Raw genomic sequence first — 17,740 nt, forward strand, 5'->3', positions numbered from 1 at the left:
ACAGACATAGAAACAAACCAGTTACTTACAGTTTTGCTGTGGTTCTGGAGGGAATTTGAGACGGATAATGGCCAAGATTATGAAAACAACCACAGGCCAGGAAATTAAAACAAACGACCATACCTATAAAAGAGCAATGAAAATATATCGGTTATGTTTGTCACACTGATGTTACCCAGAGCCTGTCTGGAATGTACAAGCAGTGCCCTAAGTGAGTTACAAGGTGCATTGTAAATCACACCTGTCTTGGCACCCGGACAACTAAAATCCAAGCATTATCTATTCAGGAAGAAAAACTACCGGAGATTTTAAGAGCAAACAACAAGGCTGAAAGCAGCACAAGGTTTCAGTTTGATAATTACGGGGGACAGTGTTTACCCAGCTTTGAGACACTGCTGTGTCACAGTAAAGGCACGCTGGGAAGCACCAACCAAAAGATAAAGCAGCTGCAGTGTGAAAGCTTGGCTTCACTTTCAGTGAAATTATGGGTAAATAGGACTTGGATTGAACTATACCCCAAAATTAAGGTGCCTGACAAGCCGACAGCATTTTTCCCCTCAAAGTTTAGCTGTTTTTCACAACCAGTGGATCCTCATGGTGGAGCTGGAAGGAAGGATTTTCACAGTGGTCGTTCACAAGCTTTGGAGCTCAAGCACGGTAAAGGAAGGGCTTTGTGGAGTTGTGCAGCCAGCCTATAGAACGCACATCTGAGCACCCATCATCAAGAAAAAAACCCTTATAAGAGCTTCTGACCCCAGCAGTCCAAATCTCTGGCACCTTTCCATCTCCAGACTGTAGCAGTCTGTACAGATGAGCTGAAATGACTGCCAGAATGGTTTTGGTTAAAGGGACCTTAAAGCCCATCCAGCCCCACCCCTGCCATGGGCAGGGACACCTTCCACTATCCCAGGGTGCCCCAAGCCCCATCCAACCTGGCCTTGGACACTTCCAGAGATGGGGAAACCAAAGCTTCTCTAGGCACCCTGTGCCAGGGCCTCAGCACCCTCACAGGGAACAGTTTCTTCCTAATATATAACTTAAGGTGGAAGAGAAATCATGTAATATTGCCCTAGTGTGTTGAAAAACACACAAACATGTATAGGACCCCTGTCTCTGATATGAGGGCTGCCCCTGCCAATGGACAAGAATTCAGAAAATACTAGACCTAATCTTCTAATACAGTAAACCAATCTAGGGAGGATGCCCAAAATCTTAAAATACAAACCTTGGAATTTTGCGAGCTAGGAAATTGTAATTATTCAAATAATCCCCTGCTTTTGCACTAGCTGGCTCCCATGCTTACTGGATTAAGAGTTTTCCATCCATCGGTAGTTAAGCTGAAACTATTCTGCGCTACAAGATTGCTGTTCTATCTCCATGCCAATTTTTGGGACTGCAAAGATGTCTTTCTTCAAAACAATCCCTTTTTTCATCATTGTGTTGCTATTTTTTTTCAGATGAGCACATATTACCCAAAGCTGCTTTTCCAAAGTACTTCCAAGCCCATAATCATGTTTCCCTTTCCTATAACACTCACCGGAACATAAAGCCAAACAGACAGACAAACAAACCCTGGAGAGCAATTCAGCTTAAAGATGGTTGTTGTACAGCAACTCGTCCCTATCGTCCCTGATGAGGTGACTCAGGCTTGAAAGTAGGAGCAAATTCATGGCCCAAAATAGGCAAATGACAGACATCAAACCACAAGGCACCTCCCCACACACCCCTTCAGAGGGTGCTCCTGTCATTTCAGCATTCAGACACATTTTAGCTTAGACAGACGGTACCCTTCCTGCTTTTTACGTATACACTGCCAACTTGTAACAAGATCCATCACTGACACTGACATATTTTAGTTAATTTTTTTATATCAGGTGCTTTCCCTATAATCAGTCCCCAAACACGCAGTTTAACTGTGATTAATTCTCATGCAAATGGTATTATTAATGTGCCCTCCTTGTTTAGCACCACACAGGCTAAAGTAAAATTATGGGGTAAGAGCACAGAAACTGATATTAGTCAGAAGCTGCCTAAAGGAAGGGCCGGACATCTGTCACATTCCTGGGACAATAAATGAATACTGATTGTTCCTACACAGGAAAATCGTTGTCCCTCCCCATTTTGAGCTACCATGGTGCTTATCCTCCCCACTTTCCAGACATGTCTTCTCTCAGTATCTCTGCCCTGTGACTTAATTGCATTTAATGGTAGCTGGGCACATCAGTTGCAACATCACGGCATTCCCACTGTCCCAGGCATTTCTAGTGAACAAAAACAAGACAACCACCCTGGCCAAACTGCTTGCAGGTGGAACATGTTGACGAACAGAACCACAACCAACCTCAACCTGGCTCTTGGGACATTAAGAACTGTGATGTAGGTTGCATAATCCCTTAGTTGCTGGATTATTTCACTGCTAAAAGTTGATTTAATCTCTTGGATCTTACTTAGGATCTCTTGGGTGAGTGCACATTTTCTCTCCCCTTCCTGCCTCTGTTTAAATAATGAAGTACCACATGCAAGAGGCACCCATATCTCCAGTTGCCTTTGGCACTCAGGCCCAACTCTGCTCCCAAAAAGAGTCTGAGTTTACCCCCCCTCACACCCTCCTCAGTCTGGGCAAGCTCCCTAATTTGGAGCAAGAGAGGGAAATTAAGGAGGGTTGCGAGGCATGCCTGCCATAAAATAGTCAGCAGTGACCAGATTTTTATTTTAATTGACATTTCAGTTCTACAGAGTTGATATTTCAACTCCACAGGAAACCAGAATTACAGCAAATCAGGCTGTGGTCAGAAGCACAGGTAGGGCTTAGGTGACATTTACTCTGGGTACACAAGAGCTGAAAGGGACCCAAGCCTTCTGCTTTTAACGAGGCTGTTACAATTTCTCTTGAGAAATTAGAGGTAATTTATTGGGATTCTTCTGCATCTCAGGAAAAGTGTATTTTGCAGCAGTGAAGAACGCTCTAAGGCACACAGCATATCCACAGGAGTCAGAGGTGCTCAGCATCTCCCTGAATCCAGCTCCACAACAAAGAGATAGGGCTGGGCAGGCTGGAGCAGACCTTGCAGAAGCACACAGTCACACAAGGCCTTTCACTTCACCCTCACATCACACCCTCCGTGGACATTTCTCTTCCGTCAGCACTTCCTGTGCCTGCCAAGGTTTCCGTTCCACCAAGGCAAGTTTAAACCCCCACCATGTTTGGGTCACAGTAGCATTTGTTCCCTGATGCCACTGAAGCTCAGATCACACTCTGGACATTGCTGGCAATAGTTTATCTTTTGAAAAGAAAGATCTTTGGGCTGTTTGATTTGCAGCACACTGGATACACTGGGAACCTGTCCTAGCTGCATCTCTCAGAGTTACTTTTTTCACTATCCATCCTTTACAAATGGCTCTGTGTAAGGGCAGCCCCATCCCCCCCAAATCCCAGGGGCTCCTCAGAGGCTGTACACCAGCCACAGGGCCTGCTCACACAGCAGCAGGTGCAGAACTGCAGCCTTAACTCGGCTCTGCCCACGAGCCTGTGTGTGGTTTTGTTTGCACAGATGTTGTCCCAAGGGAAAAAGAGGGGCATCTGTGGCACTCAGTCTGGACTCCTGAGCCCTCATACATGAGCTTCATGCAAGACCCACCTTCACTTCCATGCTGTTCCCTTCCTTCCTTCTGCTCCCACCACCACCCTCCCATCCTAACAGCACAGCCCTCCTCTCCATGGTGCCCCCCTCGCTCCTCAGCTCCCGCTGTTTCCAGGTTTCTCCTCCTGCATTCCTCTGTTCCCACACTCACCAGCTGCCTCTTGACACTCAGCCAGTTCTTCCAGAGCAGGATCCTGAGGTGCTGGGAGAGCGCAGCCATCCTTGGCTCACCCGACCGAAAGCAAGGGTGCTGCGTGTTCCTCCTCCCCGCGCTTAGGAGGCAAAAGTGGAGGCTCTAACCCAAAAGGGCACCCAGTGTCCGAAATCCAGGCCTCTGCCTCTTCCCCTCAGCATAGCTCTGAAGCAGCTACTCCATCCACTTGTGGCTGCTGTAGTCCCAGGAACTGTGGCTCTTGTCCTCACAGCAATAGCTCCTAGCAAATTCAACAGGTTCTTCCTCTCCGGGCGGGCGGGCAGATGCAGCAGCCTGCCTCCACTTGTGTTAATTACAATATCCAGCCTCTCCTGGATGCTCCCTGTCCAAGCCCTAACCGATAAAATGGATAGCATTCCAAAAAGATGCTTCTGCTTAAACAAAAGGTGATGCATGCCTCCTCCTCCCCATGATGAAACTCCCTGTCTGCCCACACACACCTTCTGCTGGAGAGGTGTCAGCAGCAGCAGCAGCAGAGTTTAGGCCACTTGCCAGGCCAGTCTGACTTCCCCGAGTTCACAGGGAATGGCTGGGAAGAAAGCATCCACAGCCACAGCATGTGTCTTCCTGCCCTTGCTGATTTGGGATTGGGGGGGGGGGGGGGCTGGAACACTTCTGAATGTCTCAAGTACACCTACCCAGAGTAAATTAGATGAAAAAGGTGAAATATACTTATGAGTCAAAATCTCAGGGACTGACCTAACTGCTTGGCTTCCTGCAACTTCCCTTTCCTCCAGGAAATCAGTCCTGGGGCTCTCATTGACTGCTTTCCATAAAATGTACCAAATCCCCTGAGAATGGATCAGATTTCACAAGATTTCAGAGCACTAGTGTGGCCTGAATACTCATTATTCAACTACTCATTGAATTTCCCAAGCTAGTGGTACCTAAAAAGAAGAGCCAGTGATGACGGGAAAGAGAAAAGGCAGATACAGAGTGAAGCAATGACAGCACAGGGAACTGCTCATTGCACAAAGGGACCAGCAACAGATCTGAAGCACAGATTTGGTCGATGGGCTCTGGTCAGCTGGAAGAACTCTGGTTCCCCTGAGGTATCTGGTGACACCGAGACCATCCTTGAAGCACTTGGCAAGCAATGGAAGACATCACCATTCTCAGCGTATCCCACAAAAGACACCCAGAACCATTCCTGCACCTGGCATTTCTTTCAGCCACAAACTAAAAAAAATGAAAACCATCTTGAAGGAGTCCTTCCAAACCCCACCCAGGGACCAGAGTGGAGGCGGCAGCAGAGGAGTTTTGATCCAAGGGTTGCTGAAAGCACCGAGAGGAAGAGAGGAGAGGAAGAGAGAGATGTGAAGGGAAACAGCTTCCCTGGATTGGTGAGGGAGCACTGCAAAGGCGGGAATGGCAACAGATCCAGAGCAGTCCCTGCCTCACATAGCTTCAGTCTAAATAGATTGGACATTCCAATGGTGGGAGTGAAGCAGGAGCTAAAATTAACCTAAAAGGCTTCCCTGGTATAGCTTTAATAGCAGTGGGAAGAAACCTAAATGTCTGACCTTCCAGCTCTACATTCCTTGGTTTTTTTTCTCTACTAAATATCCTTAGGAGGGAGAGGGATCTCATTTAGGTCTGGCAGTTGAGAACAAGCACTGCTCCTTGGGACCCTGTTCTAGTTCAGCTCCATGTAGGATGCACAGCCAGATTCACCGCATTTGGTCCAAATGTGATTTGCAAACTTCATTCACTTCCTCTCTGGGGCCGAAAAAAGAAATCCAAATATAGATAATTCTGCTCTGAGGGGGCAAGAGAGAAGAAATTTATAATTTCACCATTCATTGCCTTGCCAAGGTCTTCTAAGGCAAGTGTCTGATTGCTTCTTTTTAATATTCAGTCAAACAACTGTTTCAAAAGAGCACCATGATTTGGATAATAATTTTCCCAAGCAAATGCACATCCTAACTTCCTTTGTGAACTGAGTCAACAAACATTCCCCTTGGGAAGTACCCAAAGGATAATTTGTTTGAGATCACCGCTGTAAAATCAGAATAACTCAACGTCAGTTGGCTCTCAGAGCACCTGCATTCAACTCCCCAAACACCACAGCATTCCCGTTCCAGAAGACAAGATGAGGACTTTATTAAACCATTTTACTCTTCTACTTTCAGTTCCTTTACTTAGTAATTCCTGCATTCCTTACTTATTAATTCCATAGGAAGCTGTGGACAAAGTGACCAGAGCAGGAACACGTCCCAGTGAGCCAATGGGCAAATAGCCCGAGGGGGAAAGGAGGGAAAGGCCAAATTCTTCCCTCTCCTAATACATCCTCAGTTGGTTTATTCCTCTAGTTGAACAACTAGGGCTCTTCTGGGCTGAAGGGCAAAACCACTGAGGGGTGGTTCAGATCATTCAGATCACTGAGAAGAAAAGCAGCATCTGTTTCTGCGCCCATGGAGCCGAGGAAGCTCTCAGGGGAGCTCTGAACTGTGATTTTATCCAGTGCAAATGATTAGAGCCGTGATTCATCCCCTGGACTGCAGCAACTCACATCAGCCTGTGGGGGCTGCAGCTTCCAGGGGAGGAAGACTCACCTCACACTGCCAGGACTCACAAACACACCTTCCCCTGGGATGCTCTTTCAGGGAGTTTCTATTTCAGTAGCAATGAATGCATTTGTGCTTCCCAAGTGTGCCCAGTTACCTCTGCATGAGAAATGAAAACCGAGGCAGGTGATGCAAGACAGAATAAAGCCCATGAGTGAATGATCTGCAGGAGTGCTGGAAACATTCCTGCAGGAGGACATGTCCTTACGGGTCCCTACCTGCCAGGGCTGGCAGCTGCAGCCACAGGCAGCAGCAAGGCAGGGATCCATGAACAGAGAAAAGTGCTGGAGGAGCTGCTGCACAGGGTCACTCTGGGGGTGCTGGGGGCTCTCTCCACCCCTAACACAGCGGGGGGATGAGAAGAAATGGCCACACTTATCATCCATATTTCACTGGTTTCTTGGCCAAAATCACAGGTCTGCACAGCAGCACCATGAAATGCAGCTATCTGCTCATGAGCACTCCTGGCTTGGCTGTGGAATACAAGGAGAGCTGGATCAAACCTGACAGGGCAGCATATTTACCCCCTTGAAGTTAGTGCCAGTCTCCGTCCCTGGAAGTGCTGGAAATTACACGTGGATGTGGCATTTGGGGATGTGGCTGTGAGGTGAACGTGGTGGTGGCTGCATAGATGTTCAGACTTTGAGGTCTTTTCCAACCTCACCAATTCCATGATTTTAACATCACACGCCCTTGCAGCACCAAGGAAGGTAAAATTTAAAAGTCTATAACCAATTTAAAGCCCTGCCTCCCTCACAGGTAGAGCAGTAGTTGCCTGAGGACTTGCCAGCATTAGGCAACACAGTGCACAGCACTGGATGATGCTGCAGTGGTGTAAGACAAAGTGAAACACCACTTGGGAAATGGTAAAAAGAGGCTTTGGTTGAGCAGCCCACAGCATTTCCCAGCAGAGGCTGTACATACTCACTGGGAATTGCTCCTAGTCCCTTCCAGTGGCATGGCAGGAGCCTGGAAATGCAAATTCCAACACATTTCCTGGGTGCCTAAATTCAGGCACAAGACAGGGTTTCAAGAGAGATGCTCACTCAGCATTTTTAAAAAACATCCAGAACACTCAGAAAAACGAAAATGGGCAGCACTATTTCTAGTCACTATGGAACTACAAGTTGATACGGCTCCACCACCATAACACTGCCACCAAACACATTTCCACTATTTATTGGTGATTTTTTTCCCCCCCCTGTTAAAATGCTTTTACAAAGCAGCCCCTCCTGGAAGGAGTTTTCCCTCAAGTAGTCTGTCACTGTCAGGACATATACATATACATATACATATACATATACATATACATATACATATACAAGGATTATATCACACAGGGCCTGCTCCAAAAAGGTCAGGGAGAACTGTGCAACTGATTTTTGGCTCAAAGTTCTTTGATACTAACTCCTTATTCCTGCAAAGCAGCCTTGTTTCCAGGAACAAGCCCACAGACCAAGCAGGGCTTTGGGATACTCTGATATCAGAGCAGATAAGCACAAAAGGAGATTTTATTTTAGCCCAAGACCGAGCTTCCTGCAAATGAATTAGAGGCATGACAAGCTGAAACATTTGGGATTTGCAGAAGAGCTCATCATTGGGGTTTCTCCTCTTACATCAACAACGCTCTGCTGGAGCAGATGTAGGACAGGGCAGGGAAATGCAACTTTTGGTTTTAAAGCCATGGTGCCTCTGTTCAGAAGTGCCCCCTTCCCAGCCAGTCTTTCACCCTCCTCCTTTGCTCCCAAGGTCACCTTCAGCCACATCTGGTCCTAGCAAACCTACAGGTGCGTGAATCATTTCCCACCACGCCCAGCACTGCGGGCTGGATTTGTGAGGCTCCCACACGCACACCTACCTTGCCACAGGGATGCTTGCAGGCTCACACTCCCCCTTTTCCAGGTTACAAACTCCTGTGAGCCCATTGGCGTGCAACACTGGATCAGGATTAAAAGTTAGTCAGTGAAGACTTTTGGGCATAAAACGAGCAGAGAAAGGCGGCTGCTGCTGGTAGATCCTGGCAGAGATCAACAACCCCAGTTTAGCGTCTCCCTGGCAGAACAGAAGGTCTCCAGTAGAGCCACTCCCCACTCTATTCCTGCTCATCAAATAAACTCAGCAATGTACAGTTCTTCAGAGTATGCAATGAAGCCACTAACTCGGGCTCTGGGGTGCTCACACAGTTATGGGTGGGGCCTGCTTCATTAAAACCCTTTCTCAAAACCCTTATTCTTGGGGCCGGGGCCCAACTCCCAGTCAACACAAACCCACCGAATCCCAAGGCAGGAGCTCCCTCAGGATGCCCTTAAACCCTTCCTTCAGATCATTAGCAATGTTAAACCCAGATCGGGTGCCAACAAGAGATGGCTACCAGTGTCCAAATCCTGACATTTCTCATTTATCATTTTGTGCTTTCAGCTGGTTTCCAACCTGCCAGCAACGCTCCTGTCCCATCACGTGAGCCTGGACAGCTGACAGACGGACTAATTAGGGAACACACTATTCATGGCAAGGCTGATAACAAGGTCAGAGCAAGGTCACTGTGAAAAATAGACACTACTTTGCAAAGAACAATTGGTGTTTCCAAAGCTGGGCACAACTTGTGCTTTCCAAAGCAGAGTGTCAGCAAAGCTGCCCAAAAAAAAACTCCAACAAAACAGCTTGCAAGTCAAGAGGCCTAGGAACAGACTGTAAGGATAAGGAGACACAGAGGCAGGATGTGCTTGGGACAACAGCTGTATCATGGGTGGGCTCCTCTGTGTGCAATGGAAACATATTTCCTGAAAGATTAAAATTGTATCAAAAAATTAACTGTACTTGCACATCAAAGGAAGTTAAATCCTCAGTCATATGGATTTAGTAAAGGTTTTTTCTCTATGTTCCATAATGCAGTGGTTTGACCCAATATACATAATCATGCAAAAAACAGGAAAAAACATAATTTTTAATGATATTATGGGATAATAAAACACCTATTAAAGGGCTGCTCAGATTTGGCAACAGAGCTGTGAGCAATGTTTGTTCCCCCCCTAGCTGGCGTGCATTCCCACATGGACTTTCTAAAACAAGCACAGGGCTCCCAGCTCAGGCACTTATATTCTTTCTCTAATACCTGGTTGCATGTTCCAGTGAAGAACCTACAGATCTGTGGGATTTACCCACCAGCAGGCTTGGAAGCTGTGGGGAAGGGCAGACAGGCAACCCCACAAGCTCCACATCCAGAAGCAAACAGCAATCTGAGAGCACAGTCTAAGGACATGGAGCCACCACACTCCTGCTTAATAGGTTTCTAGGGTGACTATCCATCACCAAGTCACCTGGGTGTTATTACAAAATCAGCTAATTAAAACCACACCCTGAGATCTAAACGAGCATAGGGAGTGCTGATGAGTAATGGCAAGTTACACAAGGCCTGTCAGCCTCCTGGAGCTGGGAACTGCTAGCTGCGGAGAAAAATATGTGTTGTAATGATCCCTCACAAGCACCACAGGGATGGAGGAGCGCAGACAGGAGCGCAGAAGGGCTTACTTACCTACAGAATATTTCTAAGAGCTCCTTCATTCCTAGCAAAGGAAAGGTTAAAGATCTCTTTCCCCTCTTCAGGTCATTGATAAAAGGCAGCTGTCCCAAAGAGGGTTTGATTCTCTGACTCCCAGGGTGGAGATGGGCAAGGAAGATGGCTCTGCAATCAGCCTGGGAGAGAGTGCTCACCCCTCCTTTCCCCAATGACTGCAGCAGCAGGCACCCTTCCCGGGAGGAACCAGCCTGGCCCTTCAGGAAGTGCCGTGCACAGGAGAAGGGCTCGCTATGAGGCATGCCCTGAGTTTATGGCCTGCCTTCCAAAACCCGTGTGTGCCTGAGCACAAGGCACGGATCCTCAGAGAGCCGGCGGAGACACGTGCTGGGAGAGGCAGCTCCTTGGGAGGGGCTGTAGGATGTGCTGGAAGATGTGCTGCCACCCACCCGGGCCTCACCTGCGCACCCTGAGTCTGCAGCCCGCCTCTCCCTGCCACCTGCACGCCCTCGCTGGGGCTGCCACGATGTGTCCTCACCTTGGGAGGTTTCCTGTGAGATGCACAGCCTTGGATGTCCGAGCAGACAGACCCCGCTCTAGATTCACACCTCAGAGAGCTGGCTTATGCTGCAGTTTCATTTTTCAAACAGAAATGACAGCAGGGTGAAGTCGTGAGTTGATGTTGGGACTTTGCTGTCACATGGAAGTTATCTTGGGCACGGAACAGAGAAAGAGGAGAAATTACACTCCAGTTCTGCTGGATGGATTGGCACAGCAAGTCCAGCAGCTTCTGGATAGCCACAGATGGTCAATCACACCCAAACCAAGCTTGGTGGGCACAGGGTGATGCAGGACCTCCTCAGCAGGTCAGACAGGTCCTGTTTGTGCTGGTCCCACTCCGCGTGCACTGTAAAGCTGAAAGGCAAGTTATCTACAGCCACAATTCCAGGACCTCTGAATGTCTGGCAGGCCTGGCAGACCCCTCTGACTATTAGCAAGGTTGTTTGGTCACTGTATTCAGGACTCCTTGGTCTGAAGTCCAAGATATCCCAAATATACTCCTGGGTTTTGCAACTTCTAGCCAGAATTCCCCTCACTGCCAATCTGGATGTTTGAAAAATCTCCAAAAAGTGACATTGTTCGTTACTTCTTGGTTTCTTTTCCTTGCCTCTCAAAAACTTCCGTCCAGAAAAAGTTTTACCTTATAAAAACCCCTTATAAAATATCCCTCAGACCCATCCCAAAGGGTGAACGTCCTTTTGGCTGCCATTACAACTACCACAATCAGAAATGTGCGCAGCAGGACCAGTGATAAGAGAGGAGCACAGGACAGACACTGAGTGAAGATGAACACCTTTGGGCAGGAAGTTACAGCCTGTCTACAAAGGGCCCCAAAGAGCTTTATTATTTATGGATAATTATCATAATTTAGAGTCCAAAGGTCTGCCCATTTTCTCCAGCTTGTTTCAACAAAGATCAAAGGAAAATTCACCAGTGTCTTCTTCTGCATTGCCAGAAGGTAGTAGTAACAACAGTAATTGGGGCTCTTTACAGTCAAAATGCTTATAAAAAGACTTTTCTAATTATTTAATAATGACACACTTGATGATGCACAGGAAGCAACGTTCACTGCCTCTCAGAAAACAGAAGTCTGCTTGAGTTAAAAATGCCATGGAAGAGGGTGCCCTCTGTAGACACTAATCCATGTAACCCCCGGGAAGGAGCTAACTGACACCTGCCCTTCCAAAACTAATTCCAGGACAGACTGTGATAGATGAATATCTGTATCTCACTAGAAGTGGGTGAGCAAGGCTCAGTTTTGCCATCCTGACGACTGAAAGACAACCTTAAGGACTCCTGAGGGCAAATGGGATTGTGTATTTATCTGGGATACAACTTCTTCCTAGAAGCTAAACCAGAGGATAAATGTGGAGGTAATATCCAGCATCATATGACACGGCAAGGCATGAACCTCCTCACCAGTTCAGGCTGTTTGACTTGTGTGAAGAGACCTGAAGTGCACAAATAACCTAACATGTAATAGCAGAATTCAGCAAACAACAGATAATTATCTCCTTTTGGAAACATTTTTCCTCTCAGCCCATGAACAGCAAATGGGGGGCTCCGTGATACCTAGACATGGTCTTCGTTTGACTAGTCCAGCTATTGCGGAATCAACAATTTATCTCCTGCATTCACATGAAGCAAATTAGGCACAGATTAATTTGGAACAAGGGTGGGCGAGCAATGGGACAAAATACTGCAAGCAATTCTGTGCTGCAGGACTGTTTTCAGGTTGCTTTGGGGAGCTCATCACGTGGAGACAGGCAGGAGCCTGGGGCTGCATCAATGTAAAACGCTGCCTTCCTACGCCACTGGTATTTATGGAATGTCCTCCAGTACCACATGTTAATGCCATTTGGAAACAATTGGATATTTTGTGACAGTGATCTTAAATTCCACAGGAAAGCTGATGAAAACCAGAATTTAAAACATCCTTATCAAGCATTGGTTAAACAGTGGGTTTGGGAAGGGAGAGAGATTTTGGAAAAAAAGCTCTCCTGCATGTAAGAACGTGGAATAACTCACACAGAGCTACACACCGTGGTGTGAGAGCACGGGAAGTTTCAGCATCTCCTTGCCTTGAGTCCTGAAGAGTGCCGGTATTTGCTTCGATTCTTCAAGGCATAGAGAGCTGTGGCTGCAGTGCTTGGAGCTCACCATGAGCTGAGCTGGAACGGGGTGTCAGCTACCCATGGACACATTTCCACATTTCCTCAGTTTTCCTTGGAGTATGAGCAGGGCAAACTCAAATCTACCTGCAAAATCCCTGAAAGAAACCATCTTAAAATTCAAAGCCCTTACAGAACCCAAAGTTTAAATAACCCCACTTCTACAATCATTTACACATGTGCTTATCTCCACAGACAGCTGAAAAGTGGAAGAGCTCCCCACAAACAGGAAGAAAAGCCTGTGGAAAAAATGCCCACAGGACTGGGGCACCAGCCTGTGAGAGCCAGAGGCCTCGCCTGGATGGCAGGAAGGCTCTTGGCAAGCTGCAGGTGCAAAGCACCACCAAAGTCAAACCTGAACATAAACATTGGTTAGAAGTATTTCATTATGCAGATCCCAGTGAAGCTGGGGAGTCAAACATCTCCTTTTTTACAGGAGAAAATGTGAAAATCCCACACTGCCTTTTTCCTGGACTGGATGCTGGGAACATCCAGACAAGACCCTGTATTTGTGCATTGGCTTTGAGACTTTTTGTTTCTCAATTTCTAGAATCACAGAATCATAGAATGGCCTGGGTTGGAAGGGATCTTAAAGATCATCTCACTCTAAGTCCCTGCCAAGGGCAGGGACAACTTTACCAGTTCCCCTAAATCAGGTTGTTCAGAGGATGCACAAGAAGCATCTCTTGCAGTTACTTTTTTTTCCACAGGCAACAATCAACAGCTCCAAACCCAGTTCCAAATGCAGCTTGGTTCAAGCTTCAAAAATCTCATGTTCTGCGTGTCTGTGGGTGTGCCCATTTTCCTTTAGCGTGGCTACAGCACTGCATTTGCAGGGGCTACACTTATTTTTTTCTTTTTTAATCTCCAAGGCAGTTATCTCTGACAGTGAGTGTGTCACAGCAAAGCATTCTTTGCAGGGATTGCACAAATAAGCCTCCAGCCTCTTGCCTTAACAAGCTATGCGACCCAGGGATGTTCAGCATGGCACTCCTTGTGTTTTATTGCTGCCTGCCAAGGTTTGTTTTGAGCCTCTTTCAGTGCCAAAGGTCTTTATTGCTAAACAGCCCTTGCTGTTGGGAAATATGTGAATTTAATGTACTCATACTGGAATGCCAGCTTGGAAGGTTGTGGAAATTCAACTTAAAACTGCAATCATCTCTTTCTCCCTCTCTCCTTCGTTCTGTCTCTGAGTTTTCTCTTTGCTGTTTGTAAACTACTTCCTGAGTTGGTGTAGCAGCTCTTAATGAAGCAGGCAGTCACCTCAGTGCTGCTCAGGCAGATGAAAGGGGTGATCCGGAGGAGGAAGGGGCAGTGGCAAGTCTCATAAAAGCAGCATCCTGCTTGTGCTGCTTTGACAAGACGTGAACTAGTTCCATTCATCCTGAGCATTTTATTCATAATCAAAATCCATCCACAGAAGAAAGCAGTGCTAGCAACACTTTCCTTGGCTGTTTGGCAAGATGCCTGTGGGGAGGACGTGGAAGAATCTTATGAAGAAGAGCACCAAAGCCCAATCTGGGCTATTTCATACCTGGAAGAGGTCAAGGAAGGTTTCTGGAGGGCCGGTCTTTGGAGAAGAATAGAAATCAGGCTTTTGAACATTCTGCATCAAAGCTCTCTTGCCTGCACCACTGCTGCCTCTGTACCTTTTGCTAGGAAACAAAAAGCTTCCATGACAGCTACCAGCAGTTACATGAGTGGAGCTCTCTTACTATACTGGGAGAAGTTCTAAGTATGAAAATGTGTCTGTGACTTTTTAAACAAGTCTGGCACCTTTCATATTGCTTTTCAGCATGCACTCTCTGCCTCCAGCAGGAGCCTTGACAGTTTACTGGGAGCAAATCCTGCGCTGTATTCTGAAAGTACATTTGCAGTTTTATGCAATCAGGTATTTAGTTTTCCTGCCTGATGTTTCTGATGTTGGGATCTGGGATATAAGTGAGAGTACTTCTTTACTTGAAGCAAAAGATTATTTTTCAGCTCTCACAACTGAAAAGAAAAGCTGAAAACCACAGACTCTAAAAAGACACGGTAATCAGGAAGGCCACCACAATTTTTGAGCGGTTTGGGGTAGTGCAACTTTAATTGGGGCTGTCTCTCTGATTGTTGCACATGAGAAATCAAAGAGTTACGCTCCCGTGCTCAGGGAAGAGAAGCACATGAAGTAGTTAAGCTATCCAGTTAATGCTCCAAATCTGATCACAAATATTGCATAAGCTGCTCTCAAACAAGCTACAGATTCAGTATTGTCTGCAGAAATAATAACAACCAGCATTTGGCAGCCTCTGAGAAACCTGCTATTTTCTAATGGGCTGTTCACGGTGACCCCAAATAGACAAAATTAATCTAATAAGGTGTTCATTATGTATCATTTACCAGCTTGTGCAAGTGTCAGCCCAGAACTCGGGACCACACCTGCCCTTTTATTAGATACGTTTTTCTAACCACCCCTTTCTAGCAGGCTGTGCTGTAAAGCAGCTTAGCTTTTATCCCGGTGACTGGTCGAAGGATCCCTCCTGCCCTCCAGCATCCCACTCCATTAATGCCCCACAACTCTTATCACACCTCCTCACTCCTGCTCCTGCCATGATGAGGGGCAGGAGGGCCACTGTGCCTGCCGGGCCCTCTCAGAACAGCTCTATTGCAGGCACAGGCCATTAGAAACGGAACAGAAAAGCACCAGCACGGCGGCAGCGGGGAGGTGAGAGGAGGTGGTGTCTCCAGCAGGTCAGGGGTGCTGGGATGGCCTGTCCACGTCAGAGCCCCGGGACCAGCGTGGAACATCCCCCAGGTCAGGGCCTGACTCACAGGCACTGACGCAAACCAGCGCAGCTGTTAAAATGTCACTGCCTGTCCTGCCCCTGCGGCCCAGCTGACACCGGGCAGGGAAGGGCAGCAGCCCCCGTGCCAGCACACCCGGGGCACCCCACACGCAGCAGGAGCTGGGAATGCCGGGATGAGTTCCCTGCTACAATGAGAGTCACCCCTTGGGATGCTTTGTCAGCAGCTGCGACTCCTCAGCCCGCTCGGGGGCGCTTCCACGGTGCAGTGAGTTCCAGATGCTTCAACACCATCGGAACTACCCTCACCAGCACAAGGGCTTTGCGAATGGACGAGTGGCACACCAGTTTCCTATGAAAATAATCATCACACTGCCGGGAACACTGGCTCCTGAGCCAGGGCAGCAGAGCATGAAGCCATAACTTAAGTTCGCAGATACCCGGCAGCCCCAAATATCTTGGGGCCTGTTCACAGCTACTGCATGTGGTTTAAGCTCCTCTCTTAAGGCTTTGAGGGGGTGCTCAAAGTATCTTCCCCAGTGTGGAGGAAGAGAGAGCTGTGTGCTCCAGTCTGCTGGGACCCCACCTGCAGAGCTGCCTCCAGCCCTGGGGCCCAGCACAGGAAGGACATGGAGCTGCTGGAGCCAGTCCAGAGGGAGCACCAGAAGGATGGAGCACCTCTGCTGAGGGGAAAGGCTGGGAGAAGTGGGATTGCTCAGCCTGGAGGAGAGAAGGCTAACTGTGACCTTCCAGTGCCTGAAGGAGGAGACAACAAAAATGAAGAGACTCTTTACAAGGGCCTGGAGAGACTGGGCAAGGGAGAATGGCTTCCCACTAACAGAGAGTAGGTTTAGATCAGGTGTTAGGAAGAAATTCTTCTTCCCTGTGAGGGTGCTGAGGCCCTGGCACAGGGTGCCCAGAGAAGCTGTGGCTGCCCCTGGATCCCTGGAAGTATCCAAGGCCAGGTTGGATGAGGCTTGGAACAACCTGGGACTGTGGAAGGTGTCCCTGCCCATGGCAGGGGGTGGAACAGGATGAACTTTCAGGTCCCTTCCAGCCCAAACCATTCCATGATTCTATCTCAAAGCCAGGGCAAAGCTAGAGCCATTCATCTGAAGCGATGCTACGCGGTGCTCCCATCACCTCTTTTGAACTCCATGGTCTCCTGCATCACCTTTCCAGGGTTCTCCCTGGCCCTGTGTGTCTGCCTTTCCCTTGGCTGCTCTAGGAGGTGACAGTCAGCTCATTCCTGAGCGTGCTAACCAAGAGAGTCACAGAATCATAACCAGCTCTATCTGTGGCACATCAAAGACAAATCCCCCCCAACACAGGCTGGGGGATTCTTACTATGGAAGGACCTTTCCTTTGGGGTACAGTTTCCTCCTTGAATCAATGATCATTTGTTACATTAATTCAGAGACAGATATCAGCTACACTGCATTCATGCTCTCTAATTGTCCAGCCGGAAAAATCAATGCTTTTATTGAATTAGCCAGTTGCCACAGCAAGTTTTCTTTGATTTCTATGGTTCCCATGAATCAATAGGAGTCTGTCATTGCCTAAGTGGAGCAAAGGCAGGCCCCAAGTCACGTGGCTGGATGACAACATAAATCTTCCCGCAGAGTTCTGTGCATTCGTGGATTCGGGACTGCTCGGCAGTTTGCCTAAAAAGTATCTCCAATGATTTCCTCCCCTGCCTCAGCGACTGCTCCCAGCTCCTAACTCCACCCCTGCTTATCAATTATCATCTCTTACACTTCGTATCCTCTGTTTTCCTGCTTCCTTACCAGGATTTTCTGTGCCGTAGGCAGGACCTCCTGCTGCTGTCTCTGTATTAGGTGCAGGTGTCTCTGCCAGAAACATGTTTCCCTGATAAACCCAAATGCCTCCCCAGGACTCCCTTCCTTGTGCTGCTGGCAGTAAGTCATCTTTAATCAAACTGCTGATCCAAATATTTCGTACGGTTTGGGTTGGGATGCATTTTTTTTATTTTCACAAAGGTAATTTAATTGCTCTTTTCCAGCTTTCCATAAAAGTGGCCATTTTTTATCAGCACAGCTGGCGGGGAAGCATGACTCACACATAAATTACCTTTTTTACTGCCTTCCTTCCCTTTGTCAGCCCCTCTGCTGTCAGCTACATGGGACAGCGCCATTATTCTTCAGTGTTTAACAAACGCCCTACACATAATGGGCGATACTGTAAACAAATGAAAATCAGAGCAGAAATCAAATGCAAGCTGACTGACAGGACTTTTGTGAAGCCCTCTGAGCTGTGCTGCTCCCTTAC

The 17,740-nt window shown here is 47.7% G+C and overlaps 1 protein-coding gene across 1 annotated transcript in view; it reads right to left on the reverse strand.

The window, feature by feature from the left end:
- The window catches only part of ABCA12 (ATP binding cassette subfamily A member 12), a 79,202-nt gene extending 75,341 nt beyond the window's left edge, over nt 1–3,861 (reverse strand). Inside the window, exons 1-2 of the mRNA XM_040070191.1 lie at nt 3,793–3,861; nt 30–123 (exon numbers count right to left, since the gene is read on the reverse strand). Coding sequence (XP_039926125.1) covers nt 30–123; nt 3,793–3,861 — 163 coding nt within the window. The remainder of the gene's footprint in view (nt 1–29; nt 124–3,792) is intronic.
- Nucleotides 3,862–17,740: the final 13,879 nt, after the last annotated feature.

Source organism: Hirundo rustica, chromosome 7, assembly GCF_015227805.2.
Source record: "Hirundo rustica isolate bHirRus1 chromosome 7, bHirRus1.pri.v3, whole genome shotgun sequence".
Taxonomy (NCBI): domain Eukaryota; kingdom Metazoa; phylum Chordata; class Aves; order Passeriformes; family Hirundinidae; genus Hirundo; species Hirundo rustica.